Source organism: Rhinopithecus roxellana, chromosome 7 (genome assembly GCF_007565055.1).
Source record: "Rhinopithecus roxellana isolate Shanxi Qingling chromosome 7, ASM756505v1, whole genome shotgun sequence".
Taxonomy (NCBI): Eukaryota; Metazoa; Chordata; class Mammalia; order Primates; family Cercopithecidae; genus Rhinopithecus; species Rhinopithecus roxellana.
In genome coordinates, this window is record NC_044555.1 from 94770099 (window position 1) to 94789238 (window position 19140).

A 19140-nucleotide genomic window follows, 5' to 3' on the forward strand; every position below is an offset into this window, starting at 1 on the left:
CTGTGTGGCACCTACCTCTTTACTCTGTCTTCCTCCTGCTTCCAACCACGTGAGATGCCTCTCTTCCCTTTTGCTTTTTGCCATGATTGTAAGTTTTCTGAGGCCAAGCAGATGCCAGCATCATGCTTCCTGTACAGCCTGTGGAACTGTAGCCAATTAAACCTCATTTTTTTATGAATTACCCAGTCTTGGGTTATTTCTTTGTAGCAATGCCAAAATAGCCTAATACACAGGGGCATGCCATTTCTTCATACTGGGGACATATTTATTTTAAACCACTCTCTCTTAAGCAGCCTAGAGGGCTTGTTCACAACTAATTTTAGAACAATGTCCTATTGATGAGTCCATGGCAAAAGTGCTTTTCTTCTCACCATCCTGTTAAAAGCCCCTGGTTAGAAAAGCCTTTGGTCAACCTCCGGATTTCAGACAACTAGCTGCTTCTTTTGAGTGCAGTATGAAGGTCCCCTTCTGCAGAATCTCTTACACAACAAAACCATCCTTTTGTGGTTTTCCTTCTGGAACAGACTGGGCTCTGTGCCGCTCTCTGTAGAAAGTATCTGGAGCCGTTCCTCCAATACCCTCCCAACATTCTTAGCAGGAAAAAGCAGCCCATGAGCTGCCCCTTTCATATTGTAGGTCTGTGGTGCAGTTAGCCTGCTTCAGATTAATTCAATTAAAACACCTCAAGCTGAATCTGTCAAATGTCTTTTTTATTTTCATGAGTCAGATTCATTTTGTTAATAGGATCAACATATGTTATATACAAAGGTAACCATTAAATAATTATAAACACATAATTTCATGACATACTCCCAGGCAATTTTGCATCTCCTGCCACATACAAAACATTTACTTTTCATAAATTTACAGTGAGCAATTTGCATAAAACCAGTGAAAGTGGGGACATTTTCAAAGCAGCTGCTTATGTGATATGATTAGCAAAATCTCCCCTCCCCACCCTATCATCCCCACCCACATACGCTATTAGTCATTCCTTTGAATTAATACATTGAAGGCCTGTGTTAAAATTAAAATATTATCTGCTAATAGGGAGACAAATGAAGCTATTAACAGTTAGCTAAAATTGGTTGATTGAATTCCTTAATCATTTAGTAAGGTCTTTTGTGAAAAGGAGCCAGAAGTAGTTAAGTTTTGACAAGGGAAAGGAAATGTCCAGAACATGGACTGATACTTGGAGAGGGAAGATAGGGTTCTGGAGCTCAGTATAGAGCTCTGGTAAGCCAGAGACTAGTTTGAAAGCATTGGCAGCTCAGGTGAAAGGGAGACTGCTAACAAGTGAAGGCTAAGATGATTTCTAATGGACGGTTAAGGTCATTAAAAGCAAATCTTCTTTACTGCCTGTTTTGCTAAGAGCTAGCTTGCTTTGTTCAGGTATGTCCATAATGAAAGAGATCACTTCTTCACATTTTTAGAAAACTCTCCAGCTCTCTGTGGAGATCACACAAAGTGAGATTGAAGAATTTTTAGAGATCAATTGACTTCTGACTCAACTTTGGGTTCAACTTCTTTTTGGAGACATACCTTAAATTTTTTTTTCAAACTACAAAAGAGTCATTGCAGAATATTCAAACAGTTAAAAAATAAGTAGGATCGAAATGGAAACATCCTTTCAAACACCCACCCCAATTCCAGGCCCACACTGTTTACAGGATTCTCCTTACAGGTTCTTTTCTTTTCTTTTTTTGAGGCAGAATCTCACTCTCTTGTCCAGGCTGGAGTGCAATGGTGCAATGGTGTGATCTTGGCTCACTGCAACCTCCGTCTCCCGGGTTCAAATGATTCTCGTGCTTCAGCCTACCAAATAGCTAGGATTACAGACGCCCACCACCATGCCCAGCTAGTTTTTGTATTTTTAGTAGAGACAAAGTTTTGCTGTGTTGGCCAGGCTGGTCTGGAACTTCTGGTTAGAAAAGCCTTTGGTCAACCTCTGGATTTCAGACAACTAGTAGGAAGGTCCCCTTCTGCAGAATCTCTTACACAACAAAACCATCCTTTTGTGGTTTTCCTTCTGAAACAGACTGGGCTCTGTGCTGCTCTCCGCCTCCCAAAGTGCTGGGATTGCAGGAGGGAGCCACTGTGCCCGGCCCCTTACAGGTTCTTTTCTATGCATTTGCCAACATATATATATATATATATGTCTGTTTTCTTTTTTTAATTTTTTTTTTTTTTGTAAAAATAAAAAGACACGTTCTCACTATGTTGCCCAGGCTGGTCTCGAACTTCTGCACTCAAGTAATCCTCCCATCTTGGCTTCTCAAATGCTGGGATTACAGGCATGGGCCACTGTGTCCAGACTATATCTGTTTTCTTACAAAATAGAATAATCTGTACTTGTTCTGTAGACCTCCTCCTTTTATTTTTTTGATTTGTTCTGTGGTGGTAAATATGCATAAAATAAGATTTATCTTTTTTTTTTTTTTTTTTTTGAGACAGAATTTTACTCTGTCACCAGGCTGGAGTGCAGTGGTGTGATCTCGGCTCACTGCAGCCTCCATCTCCCTGGTTCAAGCAATTCTCCTGCCTCAGCTTCCCTAGTAGCTGGAATTACAGGCACACACCACCACGCCCAGCTAATTTTTGTATTTTTAGTAGAGATGGGGTTTTACCATGTTGACCAGGATGGTCTCGATCTCCTGACCTTGTGATCCGCCTGCCTCGGCCTCCCAAAGTGCTGGGATTACAGGCGTGAGCCATTGCACCCAGCCAAGAATTACTATTTTAACCATTTTTGAGTGTAAAATTCAGTGGCATTAAGTACATTCACAATGTTACATAACACTATTTTCAGAATTATTTCATCATCCCAAACAGAAATTCTGTATTCTTTAAATAATAATTCCTCATTTCCTCTCCCTTCAGTTCCTGGTGACCTCCACTTTACTTTCTGTCTCCAGGCTCCTTGCTCATAATTGTTTTTGAAAAGGTAATACATGAACATTATAAAAAACTTAAACAATACAAAAGAGCATATGCAATGTTAAATACTTCCTCCTATGCTTGACCCCCAGGCAACCAGTGTAACCAGTTTCTTAGGTATCTTTCAGAAGAGTCTATGCTCATACAAGCATTCATAGACATATACCTGCCTGCTTCTGTACGCGAATAGTAGGAAATCATACTGAGTTCTGCACTTTGCTTTTTTCATTTCATAATATCTGAGATTCTTATATATATATGTGTGTGTGTATCATACATATGCATACATATATTTTAATGGCTACATAGCTTATTTATCCCCTCTTCTATTAGGCTGGGTTCAGCAGACTTCTGACTCATTAACTTTTAAAAAAATAATTTTTTGTGCCAAAAACCACATAACATAAACTTCATCCTTCCAACAATTTTCAAGTGTACAGTACAATATTGTCAACCACATGCACATTGTTGTGCAACAGATCCCCAGAACATCCCCCTCATCCTGCATGACTGAAATTCCACACCCACTGAACAACTCTTTCCTTTTCCCTCCTCGCAGTCCCTGACAACCAGCATTCTACTTTCTGTTTCTATGAGTTGACTATTTTAGACAGTCATATAAGTAGAATCATGGAATATTTGACTTTTTGTGACTGGCTTATTTCACTTAGCATAATGTCCTTAAGGTTCATCAACTTTGTAACATGTGACAGTATTTCCTTCTTTTTTTAAAGCTGAATAATATGTCCTTGTGTGTGTATACCATATTTTCTTTATCCATTCATCCCTTGATGGACAATAAATTTGCTTCTACCCCTTGAATGATGCTGCTATAAGCATGGGTTTGCCAGTATCTTTTTGATATCCTGTTTTCTATTTGCTTGGATATATATCTGGAAGTGAGATTGTTTAATCATATAGTAGTTCTATTTTTAATTTTTTGAGGAACCTCCATCCTATTTTCCATAGCAGCTACACCAGTTTACATTCCCTTGGGTAGTGTTTGTACCATTTTACAATGGTGTTCAAGGGTTCCAATTTCTCCACAACCTTGTTAACACTTATTATTTTCTGTTCTAATTTTATTTTTTGTAGACACGTTCTCTTCATGTTACCCAGGCTGATCTCTAACTCCTGGCCTCTAGTGACTCTCTTGCCTCAGCATCCCCTCCTGAGTAGCTGGAATTACAAGTGTGAACCACACCTTGCTGTATTTTCTCCTGGTTTTTTAAAAATTTTTTTATTTTTATTTTTATAGTGACCATCCTAATGGATGTGAAATGATATTTCATTGGGGTTTGACTTGCATTTCCCTGACAATTAGTGATGTTGATCATCTTTGCATATGCCTGTTGGCCACTTGTATATCTTCTTTGGAGAAATGTCTATTCAAGTCTTTTGTCCACTTTTAAGAGTTTTTTTTTAATTGAGCTATAGAAGTTCTTTATACATTTTGGATATTAGCACATTATCCGATATATGGTTTGCAAATGTTTTCTACCATTTTGTAGGTTGCTTTTTCACTCTGTTGATTGCGTCCTTTCCTGTGCAGATGTTTGAAAGTTTTATGGTCCCATTTACCTATTTTTGCTTTTGTTGCCTGGACGTTAGGTGTGACTCACTAACTTTTACTTCTCTTAGGGGCCAGACTTTCATCAGGGCAGCCTGGTTGTGATTTTTGCCTTGGCACATTGTTTCACAGGAGTGTTGACTGATTACTATTGGTTCCCTGAACGGATATACCAAGAGATACCTCAATTTTTCTGGGCTTGTTCCTATGCACAATGATGGGAGGCGTGTGTGTGTGTGTGTGTGTATGTGTGTGTGTGCGCGCACGCGCTGGGGTGGGTCCTCCCATTTTCTCATTTCTTTCCCCTTGTTCTCTCTTTTTGCCCCAAGTTAGAAACAGAGTCTCTTATGGGGCTTCCTGCTCTTTCCCTCTCCCATCCACCTTTTGAGTGGGGGTCACTCCAGACCAGTGGGAGGATGCTGGATTCCAAATGGACCAATTAGCTTATTAGGGACCTGGAATACCTGGATAGCTAGCATCTGCCTCATTGTGCTTGTGGTAACGACCCTCTTGTTTTACTGGTCAACAATTTGAAGGTACAAGAAAAATCCTGCTTTTTTTTTTCTTTTGATGGCTTTAATGCACCTCCACAACTTCTGCCCGAGGCCAATAAAACACAGCCATTCTCTCTTTGTAAAAAGAAAGAGGGGTTGGGTTTCCTTCAATTGTCTGCCCTTTTCTATCTCCTCCACTATTTTTGTTTTACTCTGTAGTTAACTTTGCATAGAGCAGCTTCATGGGGAGGATCTGTGCGGTGGACCCGGGCCCTCTCTTCTTATTACCGGTTGCAAAGGCCTCTTCCTTGTTCTAACCTGGGGTTTGTGGGGCTGGGGGACAGGGGGAATGGGGAGTGGGAGAAGAGTTTAGCCATAGTCTTCCTTCTGCATTTCACACACATTCTGCTCTCTCTGTCGCTCTGTCACTCTCTCTCTCACACACACACACACACACAACACACATACACACACATACACACACACCCTCCCGGGTCTCTCTCTCTGTGTCTTCCTTCAAGATGACAGGGCGCTGGAGAAAAGGCTGCTGGAATCAGCTGGTAGGTACAGTAGTAACCCGAGCCCCACCCACCGGCTGCCTTTGCTTGCTCAGGTTTCTCCGGTCACTCCTGCCAGGGGAGAAGACATGTAAACGTGCCTCCAGAGGAAGGGCTGGGGGAGCTGGGAGTGGCGGGGGCGGCGGAAGGTGAGCCTGGGAAGGTGTCCGAGCGCCCCTTCTTCTTGGGCCCTTCCCAGTGCTCCCTTGGGGTGTCAGCCCCAACCCCGTTTGCCCCCACTCCGCCTCCCTTTTGGAAGGGATTGCCTTTTTTTTTCCTCTGCGGCGGCGGAAATGACAGTGTGGTGCTGCCGTGGTGTCATGGTGCTGCCCCTGGACTGAGGGGCGAAAACTCTTAAGTTTAGCTCGGGAGACCCAGCCGCGGTAGCATCGCGGCCGCCGTGCTATCCCCTGCGGGGCGCGCGGGCTGGCGGATCCCGGCTGCTGCGCGGCGTCGGCGACGGTAGCGGCAGCTGCAGCGAAGGCGGGCGGCGGCCTAGAGTGGTGGCGGCGGCAGCGGCGGCGACCGGGGCCCTGGAGCTCGCGCCGGAGCCCGAGCTAGCCCGCTGCGGAGGCAGACGAGCGCCCAGAGCCCTCGAGCGAGCAGAGGAGATGGCTGGCACCTGGGAACGCTATGGGTAAAACGCGCCCCCTCGCCGCGGCCCTGGAGGTCGAGCGTCGTGGCCCTCGCAGGGCTCGGCCCTGGCTCCGGCCGCTTTTCAGGTGCCGCCGGGGCCCGGCGTTGGCCGAGGGCTCTCGGGCTCGGCGGGGCAGGGTGATGGAGCCCGCGAGACTCGAGACGGCGATGGGGGCCCCAGATCAGCTCCGGCTCCCAGTCATGCTGTTGAGGCCCGGGTTCCTGCCACTGCCCTCCTGGGACGGAGTTTGCACTCCGGGGTGCGGAGCGGGGGCGGCCGAGGCCTCTGCGCAGCCGGGCCGGGCCGGGCGCGGGCAGTCGAGCGAATCCTCCGGCGCCTGGGCGCGAGTCTGGGAAAGGGCACGGCCGCCTTCCCACGCTCCCGCAGCCGGCAGCCTCTTCGTCCCCGGCGTCGCCCCTTGGCCGGCCGTCTGCCGGGCGGTGCTGTCGCAGCAGCCGGCGTGGCTGCGGACGCCCTGCCGGCGGGGAGGCCCGGTGAAACTTAATCCCTTTTCTGCCAGGGGAGCGATCCTCGAGTCTCCGTCTGGATGGTTCCTTATTTCTGGCCTAGCTGTGAAACCAGCTCTGTGGGGGAGAGGGAAAACTTACATATGTCCACAGCACAGACTGCGACGCAACCAGGGAGAGTGGGGATTTTCCATTCCTGCCTTGTAAGAATTAAGTAAATAACGGCGGAGTAGATTTACAGAAATATTACTGGTGATGATAATGTTTAGGTTACTTAGCACTTCGTGTGTTGCACATTATTTTTCAGAAGTGTTGCTTCTTAGAGCAGGAAATTGAAATCCTGGAGTCGTTTTACTCTTTACTTTCTCTCTCTCTTCCACGGTCGCCTATCGTTTTCATGATCACTCACCTTCCTATGTCACAACACTTACATGACTACGGAAATCCCCCACCAGAGCGCCTTGGACCCCAGCCTTTCCCCATCAACCTGTGCACTCCCAGCCTCCCAGCCATGCTGCATCTTACTTCTTCAACCACTTTGCCTTTTGAGGATTTCTGAGTGTGGGGCGGATAGATGGTGATGGTTGTGTGTCTCTGAGGATGAGCCCTTATAAAGGAATATATTGGAAACTAAATAGAGAAGTACCGTGTGTGGGTTGATCCCTCTGATTCTCAACTTGGGCCAGAAGGGCTGCCTTTAACCCCATTCTGCTCTGTCCCAGTACTCTAATCAGTTCTCTGGCAATATTCCAATAGAAGGGAGTTGCTGAATAGGGAGTTCTCCTCCCCTACTTTTCTTCTGTTTGGGGAGTGGTTTCATTCTACCCCAGATGGTTAGCTTCCCCCTCCCCTGCTGAGATCTGGTCGTTTAAAAGCGTGTGGCACTTCCCCCCAGCTCTCTTTCTCCCCTGCTTCTGCTCACACCATGTGAGAATCTCCTGCTCCCCATTCGCCTCCCTCCATGATTGTAAGCTTCCTGAGTCCTCCTCAGAAGCAGATGCTGGCATCACACTTCCTGTACAGCCTGCAGAACTGTGACCCAATTAAACCTCTTTTCTTTTTTTTCTCTTCTGTTTTTATTTTTTTATTTTTTTTGAGAAAGGGTCTTGCTTTGTTACCCAGGTTGGAGTGCAGTGTCACATTCACAGCTCACTGCAGCCTCCACCTCTCGGGCTTAAGCAATCCTTCTATCTCAGCATCTTGAGTAGTTGGGACCACAGGTGCATGCCACCACACCCAGCTAATTTTTGTATTTTTTGTAGAGATGAGGTTTTGACATGTTGCTCAGGCTGGTCTCGAGCTCCTGAGGTGAAGCGATCTGAGGGCCTCACCAAGTGCTGGGATTATAGGCAAGAGCCACAATGCCCAGCTTACCTCTTTTATTTATAAATTACCCAGTTTCAGGTATTTCTTTAAGGCAATGCAAGAATAGCTAATGCAGTGGTTAAAACACAGGTCCAGGAGTCAAGAAGATCAGAGTTCATCCCAAATCTGATGTTACATTGGCTTATGGCTTTAGGACATTCCTATGACTTTTCTTTCATAGTTGGTGCACTTGTGTAAAAGCTATAATATTGTGTACTGGGTATTGTTCATCTTGACTTGGTCCTTTGAAGATGAAAGGGTTCTGTAAACCCTCAGCATTATAATTTTTTTTCCCCTTTGAGATGAAGTCTCGCTCTGTCGCCCAGGCTGGAGTGCAGTGGCGTGATCATGGCTTGCTGCAGTCTTGACTTCTCTGGCTCAAGCAATCCTCCCATCTCAGCTTCCCTAGTAGCTGGAACTATAGGCATACACCATCACACCTAGCTAATTTTTGAATTTTTTGTAGAGACAGGATTCACCATGTTTCCCAGTCTGGTCTCAAACTCCTGAGCTTAAGGGATCCACCTGCCAAAGCCAAGTGTTGGGATTACAGGTGTGAACCACCACAGCCGGCCAACATTATACTTTTCAAAGAAAGCACTTCCTTTACCTTTTACTGAGTTAGTGGACTGACTGGGTGTAAGTAGGAATCTTAGCTTACTGAAAATCTTACTTTAGCATTATTAGCCTCCCACCCCCAGAGTCAAATCTTATCATTGTACTTAGGTCCTAAATCTGTTTTGTCTCCAATACATGTTCAACTGAATGAAAACATACATACAACTAGGCATACAGAGTAATAATGATCATTTAAGTGGGGGCTTCAATCATATCTAATGCACTCTAACCTAACAATCTGAGTCAGACTAATTTGAAGACATAACCTCACCCATTTTTAGCCTATATGAGGGCAGTTTGTTAGTGTCTAATGAAAAGTGGCATAAATAATTTGGGGCATGGCTATGTAAGCATAATTATCACCTAGTAGCAGAGTCAACAATATTAAGCACCTATAATGTGCAGAGGACCTCTGCTGATTGGGCTGAGGCCCCAGATTTAGCCCAGTATTTTGGCCTCCTGCTTGTTCCAGGCCAAACTCCATACTTGCAGCTCCAGGATTAGGTCAGGGAGGGGCTGTGCAGGACATGGGTAGAGGCTAGGGACATGAAATGGTGGTCGTGTCCCTCTTATTTGTTTTCATGACTACTAGAATTCTCATCTGGCATGTTGTACCTTGCAAGGCCACCTCTGGGAAGTACTCCTGTAAATCAGAGTGACTTGGTTGCTTTATGAACATATCATCTGAACGGTGCAAATTGATTTAGATAAAATTGATTTAGTTAATCCCTTACCTAAGAGCAGGGCAACTTGCTTCAACTTGCAGATCCTAAAGTAGTGCCAGTGGAGTCTCACAATTGCATCCAAATATTGCTCTGAGTAGTAAGCCTGTCCATTCCTTCATCCTTCCTCCCATAAAATCTGCTGACACCACATTAATTGACAAGGGAACTACACAAGGAGTATGTCTGTCTTCATCACTCAGCAAACCTCATTGGCTTGGAGAAGAGTAAAGAATGTTGTCTTCTCATTCTATCCCGTAGAACTCAAGCTCTGTCTTTTTGAACAGGTACATAGAGCTCTTAAAAGGGTAAAGACAGAGCTGTGGGCATAGAATATGTCTCAAATGGCTGCTCTTGGAAGTACCTGCTTGGTCTTATGTGTGTCTGTTATTCAATCTTCATGAATCTTGGTAATATCCTTGCTGTTGGGCCATGGGGCTTGGCTGCTAGTAGAGGCCAGGGGGTGCTCCATTTCCATTTAGCATTAAGTTTTTGTCCTCTCTTTGGCACAAAGGTGAGAATGAAGCTCTGTGTTCATGAAGCACTCCTTACTCATTAAGCTGGGTGTCTTGACTTAGAACATTGCATCATCAAAATATGAGATGTAACATGTTGATACTGGATATACAACAGTGTTGGATAATTCAAAATTATTTACATTTTGATGAATGAAATTTTGGTACCAAGATGGTGTTGCACTAACATCTGTACTTCAGGTCTCTCAAAAAATATTGTGTTCATCACTAAGCAGTGTACAGAAGAGACTAGACAAGTGTTTCTCAACCAGTGTATTGGGTCATACTAGCAAGTGAGAAGATCAGATGAGTGGTGTTGAGACAAGAAATTCCAGCTGTAATTATCTTCTTGTGCAGATGGCTAATCTACTTTTTATTTACCTTCTCATCCGTGGATCAATATATTAAATATGTTCCTTTCTCCACTTTCATGTATTAAAACTCTGCTAAGAGTTTTCTGTGGGCTTAGATAGTCTGTGGCTGTTTCTATTTGTTTCTCTCTTTCTGTCTTCCCCTTCTTTATGACCATAGGCAGATATAATCCTTTTGATGATGAATCTCCCAGATGCTCAGTTTTCTTTTAGAAATTCTATAAATTACTAAGAATACTAGATAGTATAAGATGTTTAAAGTGTGGGTGGCAGAAGGATTTTGAGTAATGTGCCAGTATCCCATTATTTCCTTTTCCTTGTGGGATTCACCTGAATACACTCTAGGATGCTGGTTCAGCCTAAGTGGGTTGGCAAAGTATCATTTGTAAGTGTTATCCTACTTAGGTTCTGGTCTCCCTGCAGAGCTCTGGCTCCCTGACCTTGGGCATTGTCTCAGCTTCTTTCCCGTAGGTCAGACTCCGCTGGTTGATGAACAGCATCCTCAGTCTCTGGATCATCGTCTTACAGAGACCAGACAATCTGATAACAAACCCATCATAAAATCTGAAATCGTCCTGAAACATGAAATCCCAGTATTTGCAATTTGCCTGGATAGGAGCATAACGTATGGGCATGGCAGACAATACTAATTCATGACAGTGAAGTGTCTTAATATATACAACACAGAGATAGAAAAATGGTTTACGGTCCAGATCCTTGATCACTTTGTCTATAGCCCTTTGTTCAGTGTTGCTAGGATCCATGTGGTTCCCAGGGAAGTAGAAGCTTGATTTCAAATAGGCCTCTGTTCTCTGTCCCTTGTTTCTGACCTGAACTTGGGATCCTCTCAGCCTAACATTCAATAGCATGTCCTACATACATATATTGCCAATTTTATTGTGCACATGACTGCCTGTCCAGGTGAACCACTGAACATTTAAAAACTTACAAATATTTCGTTAGGTAACAGAGGTTAGGAAAAGCAATCCTAGAGGAGATGGAAAGTTGTACCAGCAGTCATGGGTAAATTAAGTTTGTTCTCCATTTGTTCCTCAACCCTGCAACTGCCAGTGTAATCTGCATTAAGATAAAGGTATCATGAATTGTATTTAGGATTCCTGTCAATTTTCACGTGTTACCTTGGCAAATCTGTTTGTTGGTTACTTGGATTAACCTTTTGTGTTTGTAGCAGATCTAGGATTTCTAGTTCTGCTATTTTGATACTCATTTTAATGTTTATATGATGACTATTTTGTATAAAACACTCAACATTTGGATTTAAAAACTAATTATTGAAAATAACATACATTAATTCCATGTACTATAAAGTATTAAGTAGGCTTTAATAACCTATTAGACAGGAACTGGCTCTGGTGCTGTCTGCCGGTCGGTAATCAGTTTCCAGTTCTGAGTTACCCCTGTGCAGGATGAAAGCTTAAGAGAAAAGAAGAGAGATAGCCCTTCACTTGGAGAGGGGTGGGGATCCCAGTTTAAAAGGGAAGACATGAGCATAACAAATATGCTCATGATCAGTCCCATGATCTTCCAGAAGTCTTGTGAAGGAGTGTGATTGTCTGCCATTATGTCAACCATGTGTTTGGGATGAATTTCCAAACATTTTTGGTTTTTTAAAATAATTTGCTTTGTATCTACAATCTATGAATGTATGATGAGAATACCTGTATTTGTAAAGTAAACTAATACTTTTATTTTATCCTCATCTGATCCTCACAATAGCCCGTGAGATGGGCATGGCAGGTATTTTTCATTTGATAGATGAAAAAACTGTGACCCAAAGAGTTTAAATGTACCTAGGATTGCTCAGCTAATTTGGTTTAGATCCAGGACTACAACCAGGCTCTATTATGAGGGTCAAATGAGATAATGGCTTTGAAATAATTTGAAAAGTGTAAAATGATATACAAACGTAAGGTGACTATTATTGATTATTATTACTGGCCACCTAGCCTCTTTTGTCTAGGTTTCTATTTTCAGTTCTTATCCTATAGAGCGTGAATTCGATGCATTGGCTGCCTTTTGTGTTCCAAAATGATCTGCTTTGAGCTTCAAGGAGTTCTTTTCTAATCATGGTGTTCTGGGATTTGGATTTTGGTTTCTTTTTCAGTCCCCAAATATGTTCTCATTAGTTTATATTCTCATGGGACTCTCCTTCCCTTTAGTTGTCCTCTGGAACATCCATTATATCTTTTTTGAGGTACAGCAGACAAAACTACTGTACTTTAAGCACCTTGGTAATGCATTTTGTTTATTTCCAGCTCCTGTGGCTATGATGTCCATCACTTGTTAGCCTTCCTAGTCACACTAATAAATAAAAGTTGTGTTTTTAGGAGCTATTTTACAATAATCCAAGGTGTCTTTTTATGTGGTAACAGATAGCAAGAGCTCTATAATAATAGGATATCAGAGCTAGAAAGCATCTTAAAGAGATCATCTGGTGATTCTAGTTTAGCTTGAACATTTTACAGTTGAGGAAACATCAGACTAGGCCAGGACTCATTTGCTCATTCCCCGAAGGTAGGGAGACAGTTTCTAATACTTTAAGGAAGAACTCATGGGATATTAATTTTAATATCCTGAAGAATGTTTATTTTATATTAATTTAAAAAAACACTACAGCTCAGCTCAATTCTCAATCTACAGCCCAGAGATCAGGCTTGGTTTCACACTCATGGATTTTCTGTGAAGGGGATACTATAACTCCTCAGGAAGATAGTGAGAGCTCAGATTCATGCTTTGCAGACTTGGAAGAAAAAAACTAGATGGAATAATAATTGTTAATTAAGTGGGCATTTAATTATGCTCAAGTAACATTTGAAATAATAGAATTATGCAAAGTACAGATCACAACTTCTCTCTTGATCAGAGTTAGCTAAAGGCTAGATTTGGAGAGCAATACTGAAATCAGTCTTTTATTTCATAAGCGTAGGATGCATTATTTTTATCTTTTTAAAAAATTTTATTTTTTAAACTTATTTTTTATTTTTGTTTATTTTGAGACAAAGTCTCACTCTGTCACCCAGGATGGAACACAGTGGCACAAATATGGCTCACTGCAGCTTCGACCTGCTGGGCTCAAGTGATCTTCCCACCTCAGCCTATCAAGTAGTTGGGACTATGGGCGCACGCCACCACACCCTGCTAATTTTTGTATATTTTGTAGATATGGGGTCTTGCCATGTTGCCCAGGCTAGTCTCAAATTCCTAGGCTTGAGCAATCTGCCTGCCTCTGCCTCCCAAAGTGCTGGGACTAAAGATGTGAGTCACCATGCCAGACCCATTATTTTTTATCTTAATCACCTTCATCAAAACTCCTTTTGTATTTCTACCCAGTTACACAGCCCATTGATACCTTCTTCTAGTTGATGCTCATCGACTTCTTTTTTCAGAGGTTTCACCCTGTAGTAAGGTACAAGGTAAAGAAAAGCCATACAGAAACAATGAAACATACATATCTGACTATATATGGCAGTAACTAAATGGTTTGGAAAGGAACTAATCAGGGTGTGTGTATGTGCACATTTGTTTCTTAATATGGCAATTGGTTCTGCCCTCTCAGGCATTTCATCAATGCATTTTTATGACAAATCGTAAAAACTTTCAAGATTACCTGTCATTGAGTCGCACCCTATCAGATTCACATCCTGTCTTCATCCTTAGCATACTCTCTAACCTTGTATAGATTAGTGATTCACAAACTTTTTGAAATTGCAACAGTTTACCATTGTTTAATTTTTGTCATGCCACTTCCTCCTGCTAAAAGTATTTCATGATAATAGGAGTCAAATGTTTTTCAGGAGTCACTTATATACTTTTTAAAGTGAATAAAAATTGGGAGCTGAGAATTTTGTGACACTCATTGATCACTAGAGATATCCCAGGGTATTGCAAAACCTAGACAGGGAATCATTGACCTAGAAAAACAATTGAAAGGAACAAGCAATCCAATAGAGCTTATAAATACTACATAATCACACAGCTGGTAGTATAGTATAATGATTTACAGTTTGCACCCTCGAATCAGACAGACGTGGGATTGAATCTCTTCTTTAAAAAATTGAGATGTAATTCACATGCCATAATATTCACTATTTTAAAGTATACAATTCAGTGATTTTTGGTATCTTCAGAAAGTTGTGCAACCATCATCACTACCTAATTTTAGAACCTTTTCATCATCCCAAAAAGAAACTCCATATTTGTTAGCAATCACTCCTCATCCCCCATCCTCCCCTGCCCTGCTCCTGGCAACTGTTAATCCACTTTCTGTTCCTATGGATTTGCCTATTCTGGATATTTCATAAAAAAGGAATCATACACAAAAGGAGCCTTCTGTGACTGGCTTCTTTTACTTACTGTTTTCAAAGATCATCCATGTTGAAGTATGTATCAGAACTTCATTCCCTTTTCATAGCCAAATAATATTCCATTGTGTTTATCATTTCATCAGTTGATGGACATTTGGGCTTTTCCCTTTTGGCTACTATAAAGACTGCTGCTATGAACATTTGTGTACAAGTTTTTGAGTGAACACATTTTCCATTCTTTTGGGTATATACCTAGGAGTGGAATTGTATGGTAACTCTACATTTAGCCTTTTGAGGAACTGTCGAACTATTTCCCAAAAGCAGCTGCACCATTTTTTTATTTCCACCCGCAAGGTATGAGGGGTCTAACTTCTCCAAATCCTGGCTAACATGTGCTGTTTTCCACTTTTTGTTTGTTTTGTTTTATTATATTATAGCCTTCTTAGTGTGAAGTAGTATCTCAATATGATTTTGATTTGCATCTTCCTACTGGCTAATTATGTTGAGCACCTTTTCATTTGATTATTGGCCATTTGTATATCTTCTTTGGAAAAAATCTATTGAAATCCTTTGCTCACTTTTAAATTGAGTTACTTACCTTTTTTATTGTTGAGTTGTAAGAGTACATTTCTAGAGACTAGACCTATATCAGATATAGTAATATGATTTGCAAATATTTTCGCCTACTCTGTGGGTTGTCTTTTTACTTCATTGATGGTGCTATTTGCAGCACTCAAATTTTAAATTTCGATGAAGTACTATTTGTGTATATTTTCTTTGGTTGCTTATGCTTTTGATGTCATCTGAGAAACTGTTGCCTGCCTAACCTAAGTTCACAAAGATTTATGCCTGTCTTTCCTTCCAAGAGTTTTATAGTTTCAGCTCTTACATTTAGATCATTGATCTGTTGTGAGTTAATTTTTATAAATGATATGAGGTAGAACTCCAGCTTCATCCTTTTGCATGTGGATATTCAGTTGTCCAAGCACCATTTGTTGAAAAGAGTATTCTTTCTTCATCGAATGGTCTTGGAACCCTTGTTGAAAATCAGTTGACCATAGATATCTATAGGTTTATTTTTAAAGTTTTGTCCTAAGTTTGACTCTTAGTTTAGCCACTTAGAAACAAGTGTGACCTTGGACAAGTTATTTTTTTTTAATTAATTAATTATTTTTTTTTTTTTGTTTTTTGAGATGGAGCCTCGCTCTGTCGCCCGGCTGGAGTGCAATGACACGATCTCGGCTCAAGCAACCTCCGCCTCCTGGGTCCAAGGGATTCCCTTGCCTCAGCCTTCCGAATAGCTGGGACTACAGGCGCATGCCACTACACCCTGCTAATTTTTTGTATTTCAGTAGAAATGGGGTTTCACCATGTTGGCCAGGATGGTCTCGATCTCCTGACCTTGTGATCCGCCTGCCTCGGCCCTCAAAGTACTGGGATTATAGGCGTGAGCCACAGCACCCAGCCTACTTTTTTTTTTTTTTTTTTTTTTAAATAATGATAGTAGCTACCTTTTAGAGAGTTGTTGTGAAAAGTAAATGAGACAATGCACATAAAGGGTATTGTTAAGGTTCTTAGATAACCAGAAAGGTAGGGAAAATTGGGGATAATTGAAAGGATTCTAAAATATTAGGAGTACCCAGAAAAAGAAAGCCTCATAAATGAAAGATGATTGAACATGTCTGAAGAAGTTGATAAAAGTATTCAGTTCCCGAAAATTGGCTAAAACAGTTAATATATGATAATCAAAAATCAAACATTTGAAACAGTATAGAAAAAGCTGAAATAAGCAAGAGGCAGTAACTATTTTATAATATTCTTTACAGAGCTGAAATAATGTAGGTTATTTTAGAGTACTAATGATTGGCTTTTTTTCTTTCAAAGACTCTTGAAAATCTTTTGAAAGCTATGGGCAATCCTCTCCCCAGGAAAAATGCATATATGACATACAAACCACATTCTGCAAACAGTTCTAGGAAGTTCAGAAGTCCCCAGTTAATAAATCCTATTTTGACCTTACCCAAAGCAATCCTGACCCATAGTATGCTTTCCCAAGCTTAATTTCATGGTGAGGTTCAAGTGTCACACTGACTTGGAAACAAATTTTAGATTTCCAAGCAAAATTTAGGAGCTTTTCCTATGTACAGGACAATTTATGTGGCACCCTCTTAAGCCTTAGGAAAGCTGTGGTACTCCAATTGTTTTTACATAGGTTTCAACACACATAGACATGGCTTTCAGCAATACTTCTGACCAACCCAGGTAGCTTCCAACACAGACATTGAGGAATGCAGGCATAGAGTTCTAGAAGACATAGTAATAGAAGTGCAGTGTGAGGTGGAGATGGGCCTAGAAGACAGAGATATGATTCTGGAAGGGACTCAGAATGAAATAGGCAGATTCAGAGAAAGTCAGAGAGACAGAGAGAGATAAAAATAGAAGTAGAAACATGCTGTTTAAAAACCATCTTGTAAATAGCCAAGATAAACCTCAGTGAAGGAGGTGAGTTGATTGAAATAAAGGTGTAGGGAAAGAGCACAGGCGTTGGCATTACACTGACCTGTGCTCTGGGTATGTATATTCTTGGTTAATTTATTTAATGACTCTAAGCCCCAGTTTCCTAACTGTAAGGTGGACACAGTAATAGTAACTTCCTCACAAGTTTCCTGAAAGAATTAGTGAAATAATGTGTAAAGTGCTTAACATAGTGCTCAGAATACAGGAGATGCTCAATGAATGCTAGGCCCCTTCTTACTCCTAGTTTAAGTGATACTTCATTAACAATTATTGAATACAGTTTGTGTGAAGCACAAACTTGTGCTGTGAATGAAAATATAAAATAGTTGATACCCTCAAGGAGAAGGAAGAGTTAGCTGGAGATACAGCTATGTAAGTGAAATAAAACAGAATGTTCTGGAAGCCACCAGTGGTTGAGGTGATAAAAACATGTAGATGAAAGATCTCTTAGATTTCTAGGCTTGGATGGTGATATTCACGAGACAGGGAAAATCAGAAGAGGAGCAGCTGTTTTTTGTTTGTTTTGTTTTGTGGAGGTGAGGAGGAGCACAACAAGTTCATTTATAGACATGTTGAGTTTGAGAATCTGAGTCATATATCAAATGGAGCTCTCTAAGGCAATATTCCTGCTGTCAGTGGAAGTTGGAATCTTCGTCTCTCAAAAGTCTCTTCCAATTCTAAGATTCAATGATGTATGTACATTTTGTTTACTTTTTCATCTGTGTAGGTGAACGTTGATAGATGTTATAAGCTACAAAATACTGGCCAACAACTTTCAAGCACCTGTAAATTCTAAAAGAAAAATGCCATGTTTCACTTAAAAAAAGGTGTCTGTACAAACATCTGAACCTACTAAACCAACTGAGAGTGACTGATTCACAAAAAGATTCTTCACTTTTATAACCCCATTTCATATAGATTTTCATTAAATAAGTAGTTAGTTCAGTGCATTTAAAAGGTTTGATTTAGAAACAGCTTTTAGGTGTACATCTATTGTACTTAGGCATAAAGTATAATTGTACTCAGTATTTATGTATCCTGTGAAGTATACAGATATGACTAACAAATGACAATATCTGAACAAATATCAATGGCAGCGTGAAATTTTCAAGCCATGATGAGAGTCTCCAATGATGACGAGATGATGAACAAAAGCTGCTCAAAAGCAAACAATGCTTTTCTTGGGCTCAGCGCTGTAGCTCACTCCTGTATTCCCAGAACTTTGGGAGGCTGTGGTGGGCGGATCGCTTGAGCCCAGGAGTTCAAGATCAGCCTGAGCAACACGGCAAAACCACGTCTCTACAAAAAATATAAATAAAAATTGGCTGGGCTTGGTGGCATACATCTGGAGTTCCAGGAAAGGAGGATCGGTTGAGCCCAGGAGGTGGACGTTGCAGGTAGCCAAGATTGTACCACTGCACTCCACTCTGAATGACAGAGGGACATTTTGTCTAAAAACAACAACAACAACAACAACAAAGCCCTTTTCCTTTCCTGTACATAGGATTAACATTTTCAGTCATTAAGATATGTTTTATATTTTTCCTTAGTTAAAGCCAACTTAGAATATTCATGTGTGTGTATTTTAATTAATGGAAGACTCAAGGCAATTAAGAATTAGGTACCTGTGTGTTGAGAAATTCCTGTGGAAAAATAGATAGATTTACCAAGAGGTTGGTTTCTTGTCAGTTGGGTGGCTTTTTTTTTTTTTTTCTGATGCAGTCTTGCTCTGTCACCCAGGCTAGAGTGCAGTGGCATGATCTCAGCTCACTGTAACCTCCGCCTCCCGGGTTCAAGCGATTCTTCTGCCTCAGCCTCCCGAGTAGCTGGGACTACAGACAAGCGCCACCATGCCCAGCTAATTTTTGTATTTTTAGTAGAGACGGGGTTTTGCCATATTGGCCAAGATGGTCTGGACCTCCTGACCTCATAATCCACCCGCCTTAGGCTCCCAAAGTGCTGGGATTACAGGTGTGAGCCACCGTTCCCGGCCGGGTGACCTTTTTTACTCCGTGATGCTCACTTAATTGAAGGTTACCAGATCT

General features: G+C 41.5%; 1 protein-coding gene across 3 annotated transcripts in view; it reads left to right on the forward strand.

Annotated features, from left to right (window-relative positions):
- The first annotated feature begins 5484 nt into the window (after positions 1-5484).
- The window catches only part of MID2 (midline 2), a 100536-nt gene continuing 86880 nt past the window's right edge, over positions 5485-19140 (forward strand). For 2 of the 3 annotated variants that reach the window (XM_030933699.1, XM_030933701.1), the window contains exon 1: positions 5619-6195. In XM_030933699.1, the coding sequence (XP_030789559.1) occupies positions 6192-6195 (4 nt within the window). In that variant the 5' untranslated portion in view covers positions 5619-6191. Of the gene's footprint in view, positions 5562-5618; positions 6196-19140 lie in introns of those variants that run through there. The other variant, XM_030933700.1, reaches the window with a different exon arrangement.